Source organism: Nipponia nippon, unplaced genomic scaffold, assembly GCF_047370975.1.
Source record: "Nipponia nippon isolate SJK-2023a ecotype South Korea unplaced genomic scaffold, ASM4737097v1 scaffold_4, whole genome shotgun sequence".
Taxonomy (NCBI): Eukaryota; Metazoa; Chordata; class Aves; order Pelecaniformes; family Threskiornithidae; genus Nipponia; species Nipponia nippon.
In genome coordinates, this window is record NW_028262358.1 from 58,699,919 (window position 1) to 58,712,090 (window position 12,172).

The 12,172-nt window shown below is 39.3% G+C and overlaps 1 protein-coding gene across 10 annotated transcripts in view; it reads left to right on the forward strand.

Annotated features, from left to right (window-relative positions):
* ARID1B (AT-rich interaction domain 1B) overlaps window positions 1-12,172 on the forward strand; it is a 334,462-nt gene that overhangs the window by 287,963 nt on the left and 34,327 nt on the right. For 7 of the 10 annotated variants that reach the window (XM_087773694.1, XM_087773697.1, XM_087773696.1 and 4 more), the window contains 3 exons: window positions 1,937-2,082; window positions 9,646-9,755; window positions 10,501-10,659. In XM_087773694.1, the coding sequence (XP_087629820.1) occupies window positions 1,937-2,082; window positions 9,646-9,755; window positions 10,501-10,659 (415 nt within the window). The remainder of the gene's footprint in view (window positions 1-1,936; window positions 2,083-9,645; window positions 9,756-10,500; window positions 10,660-12,172) is intronic. The other 3 variants (XM_087773700.1, XM_087773702.1, XM_087773703.1) reach the window with 1 other exon arrangement.

Below are 12,172 nucleotides of genomic sequence, written 5' to 3' on the forward strand. Positions count from 1 at the left end.
TTTTTTAAAGTGTAAAAATGCACTTGCACACTTTCTTCATCTTCGCTAGTAACTTCACCCAGTAATAGAAAGGATCTCACTTTTCCAGCATAGAAATAACATTTCGGTTAACCGCATTTGTTGAAATATAGCAATTTTCAGCTAAAAAGGGGGGGTGGGGGTGTTTAAGGTACAGTATTTACATAAGAAAAGCTTGGTTGTGTGACTGAAATCTTTTAAAGCCGTTGCCAAATGGTCCTGCTCTTCTCTTTTCCCTTTGTAATTTTCCCTTGGAGCATTGCACCACTGTGCATTTTAAATCTTTTCCCTCCACTACTCATTGCAAGCTTCATCAGGGAAATGACATTGTATGGCAGTTGTCTCCTTCATATCAAAAGAAAGCCTGTGCCTCTTTGCAAGAGTGAAGAAAAGTTTGTCTTCAGAGAGCAAAGGACAAAACTGACTTGGAAAAAGATGCTTTATTTAGATAACACGTTCTCTTTTCCTTTGAAGAAATTCACAATGTGTCAAGAAAAATTAGGCCAAATAGTGCTTTAATGGTCTTCCTCCTAAAAAAGAAATCTGTTTCTACCAATCGCGTTAAGAATCTGCCATGAGTTTGGAGAAGACAAGAAGCCATTGAAGTTATTCAGGGTTGTTGGTTTGGGGCTTGTCTGTTTTGTTTGAATACTGTGTAATAATGAAAAGTAGAATTTATACCAAAACTCCAGCTTGCTACCAGGACATGCAGCTTTCCGGGCCTGTGGGATAAAATTAAATGCCTTCTTTTTTGTGAGTAAGAGAGCTGACAGGTCCCAAAGCTATGTGAAGGGGTGGTTGCTTCCTTCTTGTCTCCTTTGTTTGGAAAACAGCCTAAATTTACAGGGAGTACATTGAAGACACAGGTCTGAGGTTTGTGTTTTCCTATGTAAGCTATGAATATGCAAGTAAGTATATTTTTGCATGTGTTTATATGTATAAGTCTATATCCATATACGTATAATAATACGTGCAGTCTTCAACTATACCAAGAAAAGGTAGATAATTGTGTTATGGATTAAAAGAATAAAAGGCTATTTTTGAAGTTGGATCATGCATTGCATCAGGTTATTCTGCTTACTTGGATTAGATTCTTTTCTTCCTTGTGCCTCAGTTTATTTATAGAATTTGATAAATCAGGTACAAAGTGTGCTTAGATACTTTTTAGAACTTAAGAGTAGATAAGGGTTAGCCTTCAAAAATATTTGGTCTGAAGATCTTCACATCTGAAGATGTGGAGAATTAGGTAAGGGCTTCATTCAGGGCAGTTTTTCAGGCAAACTTAAGTCTCAGTTATGAAAGCATTATACAGATATCTGATTAATTTTCAAAACCAAAATAGTTCTGCTGAGGTTTCTTGTTTCAACAAAGTGTAGTATGTATGTGGTTTTTTGAAAGGTTGGACATAGATGGAATGTGCAGAATATGAACATTGTATTCAATGCGATAACATCAGATACAGAAATCTGAAACAGATTTTATGGTACCCATTTTTCTTCTGGTCATTTCACTGTTTTTTTAAGCTATGGCAGGTAAGGATTTCTATTATATGGTCAAAATTGCGATTCACTGGAATTTTTTTATGCCAGCGCTAGGTTGTAATTTTGACTCCTGATCACATTGCTGTCTACTCATAGGATAAATAATATGAGTTGGGTTTTTTCTGCTGATTGGTTGTGATGTATAAAGACACTGGATAGAGCTCTTGAAATTTCTGTTCTAGTCCAATTCTGTCTCAGATATACGGTAACTAATTCAAGACTAATTCAAAGCTCCCCGTGTAGGTAAAATGAACTAATTGCTTGTCTTCTCCTTAGCTATTTGCAAACAATAGGAGATGTACTCTGTGACAAACCACAGCATCTTCAGCAATGAGGTACGTAATGAGACATCGTGTGTGTGCTCTTTCTTCTCGTAGGCAAGGCAATTTTCCTGCCATGAATCAGAGCGGTATTATGGGATCCAGCTCCCCCTACACCCAGCCGATGAACAACAGCTCTGGCTTGATGAACCCGCAGGCTCCTCCTTACAGCATGGCACCTAACATGGTGAACAGTTCAACAGGTAATGGGGGGTAACCTTTCAGCAGTGGCCTTCCTCCGTAAATCTGCTTAACGGTACCAGCCCTGGGCTGGTGGCAGAGGGATAGCCGCCTTCATTTGATTCACCCCTGGTGGGTAGTGTGGAGTGATTCGAAACTAGGCTAAGGTATTCGCATTTTTTTTGTATACTAACTCATACGTTTTTCATTAAGGCCTTTTGCACAGCATGTAGATGAGTACCATGTTTTGAACAGTTCCAGCAACGCTTGGACCCAGTTTGACATAGGTGTTGACTAGCAAGTATATGTATATTTGTGTGTATGTGGCTGCAAGAGAGGAAGGAGAAAAACCTCATCTTTTAAGAGGCTGCTGTTGCTTTTCAGTGTCTTACTTCCCAAGATTGCAATTTCAGATATTTAACGTGGTACTGGTTTAAAAAAAGAGATGTGCACCTGCTCTGACTTGAAGATGCTGTAAGTTGAGCACTTAAAATAATTACTCTTTTCTGAAAACATAGGCCATATTTACTGTTTCCAAAATTCATATAACCATATATAGGGTTTCTTCATTTGCTTATTTAAGTATCAGTATATGAAATTTAATCATAGCTTCCTTTTGCAAAAAAAAAAGCATATTCAATGTAGCTGCTGGATTTATCCTTCATATCATGACTTGTGAATTTAGAATTATTTGCAGCTTTGTGTGTGACTATGAGGACAGGTGAATGTAGTTCTGTGCAGATGTGCTTTATAGTCCATATTCAGCTTGAACTCCTAATAATTATCCTCCATCAAGATAATACTTCAGTAAAGATCAATTCTTTGATTGGGGTGGGTTTGGATGGAGTTTCAATGACCCTGAAGTGGATCCTCCCTAATACTTATTCCAGTGATGGAGTTTCTGTGCATGCTTTACTGATTACATTAGCCCTTTTTGAAACGTCGGGGTTTTGGAAGTTTTTCTGAAAGCTGGATAGGTTGTGCTAAGCCAATTTGATGTTGTTTCTTAGTTGGTTATGTTTCTGCCTTTGTTTATTTCTTTGGAGATGCCCTACTACTTAAATTGTATCTTACCAAGAGCCTGCGTTTCGGTATCTTCCTCTTTGCCTCGCTTAGCCTGTTTCATTCCTTCATCCTTTGCCTCCTTCCCTGTCTTTCCTCCCTGTCAATTTTTTATGTCCCTGCTTCCTGGGCAGAAAACGGCCACTGTGAGATTCCAGTGTCTAGTAGGTCCAGAGGGTTTCTTTCCTCTGCATAGGAGCTCCTGAGACACTTAACATTGTCTTATTTTTCAAGAATATTATGTTACGGTTTTGGTTAGTGCAAGAAACAGAAAGGAAGCTGTTAATCAGTAAGATTTTTAAAAAGGAAAGGAAAAGAAAACCCAAAAAACAGGCTTTTTCGAGTGCTGGCTTGGAAGCCATTGGTTAGTCCAGACAGCACACTTCACTGTCTGGATGAAGAGGGAAAAGCTATTGAACAAACCATTAGATGATAGCTCGCCTTTCCCCCACAGAGCTGTCCCAGGTAATATTATGTTTTGTTTGTGTAGTTATGCGTTTTGTCTGGCTTGCTGAAATAAAATTACTTCTGAGCATTGAAACTGTGCTATAAATTCTGTTTTGCTATTAGCAGAAGTAATTTTTCCCCCTTTTCCTTTGGCCCCCAGAGCTGCAAAAATAACCAACAGCAAACAGATGGCAGAGTGCCCTGCCTAAGAAGATTTATGTATTCCTAAGGAATAACCAGTTTAAAGGAAGATTCACAGAGGTTTTTTTGTTCAGATAATTCAGCCATTCGTTATTTCATACAGTGGAAATCTGTTCAATGCAAGGCCATTTATCCTAGCAGTCTTTTGTATGGGGTAGTCATACTCTTTTTATTGTGTTATGCATTCTGAAATATTGGATTTTTAATAATTTAAACATTTATCAGGGTTTTTTCTGCCAGTGCACTTGTGAGGTTTTCTTTTGTTCCAGTTTCATTAATTCAAAGATTACCCAATGGAAAGTAGGTATGAGATGAACTAGAGGAGTTCAGCGCACCTCTTTTCCTCTGTGTGTGAGCAGGCATGCATCGAGATTGCTTTATGCAGCCAGCCTCCAAGAGCACACAGCCAGTGTTTGGTACAGGGGGAACAAAAAGAGAAAGTCAGGTATGAATATACTGCTGGGGGCCCATGCCGCGGGAATGCTGCGCTTCCCCCTATCCTGACTCATCCTTCTGCTTTGGTCAAAGAAATGAAAGGCTGAGCTTAAGACAAGTGTAAATACAGTACTTAAAATGATAATGTCTTGAGCTGGGGGAGCGCTTCAAGGCCAGCTCTGGCCCTGCATTTGATGAGGTGGAGAACTTGCAGGTGATACCTACTTACGGGCTTGGAAACGGCATTTTCTGTGATGCAAAGACCAGTTCAGCTATCTGGCTCTTCAGCCTTTCCCCTCGCTCCCCCGCTAGCGTAAAGTCACACGTCTGTCGGATTAGCCAGGGGTCAGTCAATGTGTAGGGCCAAAACCAAATGCAACTGAGTGGCTGCTGCTGGAGTGAAGTGTGGGCACCAGTAGTGCAGCACGTGCACTGAGCGTAAACAGCTGTGGTTTCAGTTAGAGGCCAATGGAAAACTAAGGTAAGCAATAGGGAGAAGTTGGTTTCTTGGTTGTCTGGGTGTTGGAGTTTTGTGTTGCCTGTTTTGAGGGAGGAAGGTGGGTTTTGGTTATATTCATTTTAATCAAATGCACTTTTAGGTTTTACTCTAAAATAGAGGAAGATTGCTGATGCTGATGGAATTGTTTTCCTATGGTTTTGGAGCTTTAGTACAGCTAAGTATAACACTGGTTTTGCCACACGTTTTTAGTAGTATTTATAACTCCTTAATACCAGTTGATCCCTTTTTTTTTCCCTTTAGTTTTTTTAATTAATGTCACAATTGAAAGGAAAATCGTGTTGCAGTTATGCATCCTGGTACTTCAACAGTGACTGTGGGTCAAACAACAGATTGCCAGCTTCTGCTAATGTCGAGCAGTTTAGGAGCAGAGAAATTACGAGATCAAAGAAGACAGATCCTTCTGATAGAGTACCCCATCCATAACCATAACAAAAGCTTCAAGAAAAACTGCCAGAATCCCTTCACAATTATGGAACAAACTGGCATTCAGAAAAACTGTCTAATCTCCACTGTCCTTTTGTTATATGAGTTCACATTTCCCATATATATTTTAGATTTTTTCCCCCTATTTTTTTAAATTCAGGCTTTAAAAATACATATAATAAAAGGAAACTTACAAAACCCAACATAAATAAAACAATTCCATGCTGTGACCCTTGTTAATTCTAGTGAAAATTATCTTTAAAAATAGTAATATGGAGTTTGGATCTCACCGATTTCCATATTGTGCTTGCACAGAAACTGGCACTCATAATCTCTGCTACCTCTGGAGGTGAACAAAACGATAAAAAGGCATTGATCTCCTTCCTGCCACAAGGATCCTTTCCTAATTTCACTACCTTTGTCCTACTGAAACCTTCCATTTTCTGGGTATTACTCTTCCCAACGAATTTTTAACATTGTAAGACTTTACATAAAACATGAAGTTCTAGGAAAAGTTATTTGCACTGAAAGAATTAAAAGGATACTTCTAAAAATAACATTAAAAATAGATACAACACTTACCTTTTCATATATATTATATATATTTGACTTTGTATTTATTTGGATGAACCTCTGATAGAGAAAGCAATCATATGAATGTGAAGCATTTTTTAGAAATCTTAATTGGTTTTCTCTGGTTTGCAGCTTGGTTACATTTTTCTGAAAGATGGAAACCTCCATTTATTTCACTATTTTTTTGCTCTAACGCATGTCTTCTTATGAGCTATTAGATAATGCACATTTAAAATATCTTTCTGGAGGATGTCAGCAGTTGGTAACAGCTGAGGTATCCCATCACCTGTACGCCAAACAAGCGATGACCGTGATCCAATGGTCATAGCATGACTGTAAATCAAGCCTGCTCCTGGCACAGAGATGCCCGCGTCCCAAACCGCATGCGCTTGTCATCCCTCGGACAAGACTTGGTAGGAAGAAAGGAGATGCGGCGCTGAGGTCCTTGGTGGCCCAGTCGTCCCTTTCAGCTAAGGTGCCTGACCGCCCTGGGCTGTGCTTTTCCCCAGAGGCGGACGGTCATTCGTGGCGGCACATTCGGCAATGCTGTTGTCCCTCTTCCGTTTCTCCTGTGGGCATAAAAGCAGTGGGGATCCTCTTGCCAGCTCCACATGAGTCACAAATTCGCTGCTTTTTCTTTTTCTTCTTTTTTTTTTTGGAGGGAGAGTGCTAGGGGTGGAAGGGACGAAGGAATGTCTTACAAAGGATGTAATATTCTGTTTTGTAGAGCGTGATTTGTTACTGCACTAGCAATAAAGAGAAAAACAATGTTTGTGTATTGCTGCTCCTACAGTATTTCATCATCTTCGGGGACTGATAGAGCAGCCTTTAGCAAAAAAGAATACTTTGCTGCAGTTTTACTCATGTCAATATCTGCCTTTGAGTACATTAAATTCAGTGTGGAATAGTTAATTCAGGACCGTGACCCATACTTGCTTTTTGAAATCATTCTAGCTCTTAAATTCACATAATAAGCCAGAGGCTAGTACTTGAAACCTATTCACAGCACGCTACAACACTTTTTGAGTCAAGATCTCCCTGTTATCCTCCTCTCTAAAATGTTTTATCCTTTGGTCTGCACTTCACACACAGAATTATTAGTACCTGTGTAGAAAGAGACCGTGTCTTATTTTAGCAGTTTTGTGACAGTAACAGTATTTCACTGCTCAGAAAGGGTCAAAACAATGTTTTTGCTGTACCGCTTTGCTAAAAAAAGTGAAGGAATGTCTGTTTGCAAATCGCTGGAGAGTACGTTTGCAAGAAGTTATGAAACAGCATTTCAACAGTGGATAGAAAAGTAGCTGTGGAAACATCGTAGGTAAAAGCTATAGGGAACCTAGACAAGCTCGCAATTTGCTAGTAAAGTCCTTGCAGTTCTCTTATAGGTAGAAAGGAAGGATGTTGGTGAAGTAAATAATTTAGAACAAAAAGTGAAACAGAATTTGGGAAACTATTGTTTTTTTCATAATTGTCTCCAACTCCTGATAGTTATATTTGCATATGACAACAAGAAATATTCAGAAGCCAAAATGAATGTGTATTTTTACATTTCTCAACATGATTAATACAGTCAGAATACATGAGGTAATTTGCAGACTAGAGTCCCTTGCCCTTTACAAGAGATGTTAACTTAAACCTCTGTGGAAAAGAGATTTTATAAAGGTATTCTGATGGAAGCAGGACTGCCAGGAGTGGACACAATTATTATATACTTTGTAACAGAAATATGACGTGCCAACCTAGATAACAGTGAGGTATCAGCAAAGGATTTAGCCGTGCAGGATTCTGGTGAAGAAGCGCGATTGTTGACTTTGCATTGTTTGACCTCTCTAAAATTGCTTTAGAGGGGAAGGGTCATCTTTGGTTGCTTTGAAACTAAAACTAAGACTTCTTTTTTAGCGCTTTCACAGCACGAAATGTGTTAACTGTTAGAATGGATTTTGTATAACAGTTGTGCATCCCAGTTTGAAACCAGACTGTGGCATACATTTGACCATTTTTTACATATATTTTTAAAAAATCTCTTCAAAGAAAAATAAGTTGTTTTTTTTAACTGTGGGATTCAAAACTAAAATGTGTTAGGCTGCCATCCTTCACTTCATAATGGTCACAAGCTGCCCCAACTCCTCAAACAGAGTATAAGGGCAAAATGCATACAAATCAAATGCTTAGTGGATGCTGGCTTCCCAGTGTCATATTGCTTGGCTGTTTTGTTGAGGTTTCACACACATACATAAAAATAACAGCATTTTTAGCTGATCCCAATAGATTTTTCTCTGCAGCTGCATCACTTGAAAAAGGCTTTTGTTCCAATTCTTGAAGTCTTAAGTATTGCAAGTAATTTTTTTTTTTTTTTTAAATCTCAATTATGATTTATGTGTTGTGATGACTTTAAGGGCTTGATTGGGCTACAAATGTGCTTTGAAAAAACAAGAAAATGTGCCCATGAAAAACACCGGCAGTTCAAAGCTGAATATTGAGCATACAGTTGTAAACTCACATGGCACATGGCTGGGTAGGTTTTTTTGGCAGACCCATAGTCTCAACCTGCAGTGATGCTAAAGATATTAGCAAATTAGCACTGCAAAGCTTGCCAGCGTATTCGCCAGAGTCCTGCTCGTGCTCTCACTGCTGTAATTAAAACTAATTATTTTCTAAAACATAGTAATACATGAATATGTGCAATAATCATTTTGTAGTGGGCAATCTGTGAAGTATTTTTAAAGCTTCTTTTCCCCCTCCTCTCTTTGGCTTGCTATGCAGTGTGCCTGCTGCCTAGTGCAAGCCAGCATTGTCATTTTGCAGAGAGGCACACTAGTCTGGTAATGATCAGGTTTTTTTACTTTTTTTTTTAACAGTGATGCTTTGCCGATTCTTAAAATTTGTAAGTTTGGGATATGTATTTTTTCCTTTTTATTGCCTTGTAGCTTATTCTATCCTATGTTTTTCCTACCTCAGATCCTTCTTTGAAAGAAGGGCATGAGGAGGAGAAAAAAGGGAGAGGAAGGGAAGATAATCCAGTCTTTTGTAAGTGCTGTGCACGTGGTTTTCTGCAGGGAAAGAATCACCTAGCGTCTTGCTGTTGTTCTCTAGTTATTTGCATTGATTCAGTGTCATGGCACCTTCTAGCATCTGATCTGCCCAGTATTTTCTGTCTATTTATCTGAATGTTTCTCCTTGCATCTTTCTAGAAATCCAGGAGCCCAGCGGCTCTGCAGCAATAATACTGTACTTAGCACTTGCATCTTCAAATAAAAAAACCCTTAAACTCCTCACACCCCTGGGAAGCAGTGGCGTGCCATTGTATCAGAGAAAGACATTTGTGCATTCGTTGTAGTCCCACCTCGTTTTGGCAGGAGGGGAAGAAGTTGAGTGCCGGTTCCCCAACAGAGTGGAGTTTACAGCTTGTAATTCTGTAGTTAAGGCTCACAGTGGCTGAGCCATTCATACTGAAGTCAGTAGGGGCAGGAATTATCTGCTGGGCACCAACCTTAATACAGATGTAACTGGGAAATTCAGCCCTTTTCTCGGGTTCGACATTGCAAGCAAAATGTGCATCATTTTCATTTACGTGTGTCTGTTGCTAAAGGGAGGGTGCAGTAGTTATTAAAATAGACTGTTGTTCTGTTAAAATGTAGTGGTCAAATGTGGACACAGTTGAAGGCCACCAGCAGCATGAAGAATGAATTTTACTTTGTAAAGTGCTTGTTGTTGTTGCATGGTGCTCGTATTCTCGCCTCGTTCGTTCTCTTTTATTTCCTCACTTCAACTGAAGAGGTTTCCAGGTTTCCAGACGCTAGAATAACAGGACAGAGGTGGGATAACCTCTGCTTCACGCGGCGCCACAGTCTTGCAGCAGGAAGCGTGTTTTTTCCTACAAAGCCAAACGTAGTCATGCTTAACTGTTTCTCCTGTTTTCGATTAGCACCTATGGGTCTTGCAGATATGATGACACCCGGTGAGTCCAAACTACCCCTTCCTCTCAAAGCAGATGGCAAAGAAGAAGGACCCCCCCAACCTGAGAGCAAGTCAAAGGTATTTACCACCTCCGCACGTGGTGTTGGTCCGGCCCGCAGAAGTCTGCTGTGTTGTCCTTCATCTTCTGGTTTTGGCCTACCCACTTCTGTTCTTTCCTGCATGCCTTTCCATTCACGTGCAATCTCTTTGTTTGTTTCTTTTCGTTTATTTTTTTTTCTTTTTCCTTCATTGTGTGGATCTGAAAGTTACTAGTTCTTACGGCATTTTAACTTGCGGGGGCAAAGCAACCCAAGCCAAAAGTTGCGTGGGGATTCAGCTGTGCCAGGTGGGTGGGAAAGAAGGGTCTTGCCTGGTTTCAATACTTGCAGCCATTTTTCTCTGCCTTCAGTTATAGCTTCCTGTTTTGGCCGCCTCAGCAGCAGCAACATACTTTAATATTTTGCTTTCCTGCCTTATTTGATAAAATAAGGTGAACAGCTTGTTTTTTTTCTTTCTTTCATAAGGGGAAACCCATGCTTAGCATTCCATGTGAGCTTGAAATAAGCATGGTGGCTTAGTGACTTTAGCCAAGCATCCAGCAAACTTTCCAAATTATACTAATTAACAATGTTGTTTTAATACCTTTTATATATATATATAAATATATTTATATATGTGTGTGTTTTCTGTATGTGTCTCTCTGTTTATATATATTTTATATATAAAAATTGGTCAGTCTGTTAAACTGGATGTATTTTTTTTGTTTTTAATAAAGTTTGCCCTGCCTTTGTCATATTATTTTTTTTTTATTCCTCTACCACAGGATAGCTACAGCTCTCAGGGTATTTCTCAGCCCCCAACCCCAGGCAACCTGCCAGTCCCTTCCCCAATGTCCCCAAGCTCTGCTAGCATCTCCTCATTTCATGGAGATGAAAGTGATAGCATTAGCAGCCCAGGCTGGCCAAAGACTCCATCAAGCCCTGTAAGTGGCTCTGGTTTTTTTGGTTTTTGTTTATTTTTTTGTAATTAATTATATTTTAATGCTTGCTTGTTTGTTTTGTAAATTCCTTTTCTTCATTATTTATCCACTAAACAGTTTTCTTTCTTTATAACACTGGGTACAAATTCTGCTCTCGGACACATGACTGTAAGTTCCACTGCCTGGCTTCAGTGGGGCCTGAGCATGCTTATCCAAGGGCAAAATTTGTCCCAACAGTACTTTGGAATAAGAAAGAGTAAAATTGCGTGCATCATGCAAGTGTGCTGTCTGGTAATACAGCAGTTGTTGTGAAGAAAACATCCTTCCTGTAATGCATCAGCTTCCAAGCATGCCGACTGTGTTGTTAAGGACAATTCCGTTTCTGTTCCTGGGCCCAAACTCCTTCACACAACTGACTTCACTCTGGTTGCTGCACTTGTCTTTGCTAGGATTATTGAGGGGAAAAACCAAAAAAAACCAAGAAATCTTCTCCCCTATTGAAACCAAGATCCATCAAAGTTTGAATTGTAGACTCAGCACCGTGAAAAAGCTGCCATGTGTGTTTTTGAAACATTTTTAGTTTTGAATTGTGTTATTTGGAAATACAATCATTTGGCTATTGGGGCACGGTCTAAACCAAAACTGTTTCTGATTTGCTTCATTCAGTTCTTTTGAAGTAACCCAGATTGTGGGTGGAAAAAACCTGATGCATGTATGTTTCTAGAAAACTATTTTTTAGATTAATTATGCTTAGTCATTCTCATACAGGTTGTACAGAAAAACCTGAGAGAGATGCGTGGCGCTAAGAACAAATTTCATCATATGTGTATCTATATATATACACACATAGAAAACCTATATAGATATATAGAAAAGAGAATGGAATTATAAGCAGATATGGCCTATGGGGAGCAAATGTCCACTTGGTCATTTTTGCTTTGTTTTTTTGAATTATAAAAATGTATGTTGTTCCTCTTTTTTTTTATCCTTACCAAAAGTAATGGTGATCGTAATTTCTCTGTAGAAAGATACCGCAATGTATTTTTGTGAGGAATATGAAGGGTTTTTTCTGATGTTAATGTGCACTTAAAATCGCAACAATTCTTTGATAACAACTTAATTTTCACAAAGCGATACGTTGAAGAGTATGTCTCAGGACAAACAGAGGAAGGCCAATTGGAGTGAAAAAGGTCTCCCCACCCAAAAAGCAGACACCTCGTGAAGCCCCTGAGCAGAGGGGCAGCATGGCATGAAATGCACCACCTTAATGTTCTGATGTTTATTTGGCAGCGACTTTGAGTCTCAGAAGGCAGCTGGTGTTACTTGTTCCCACAAAATCTCATTTTTTTCTTAACAGCATTTCTGAAAGGGTGGTACCAAAAACGGTGTTAGTTTTCTTTGTAGTAATGTTTGGGGTATTGCTTGTTTGGGCGGTTTTCTGACGGAAAGCAAGAGAGTTCTTGCACAGGCTGTCTGAACACATCGAGTTCTTCCTCTACCAGGCTACCAAATGATA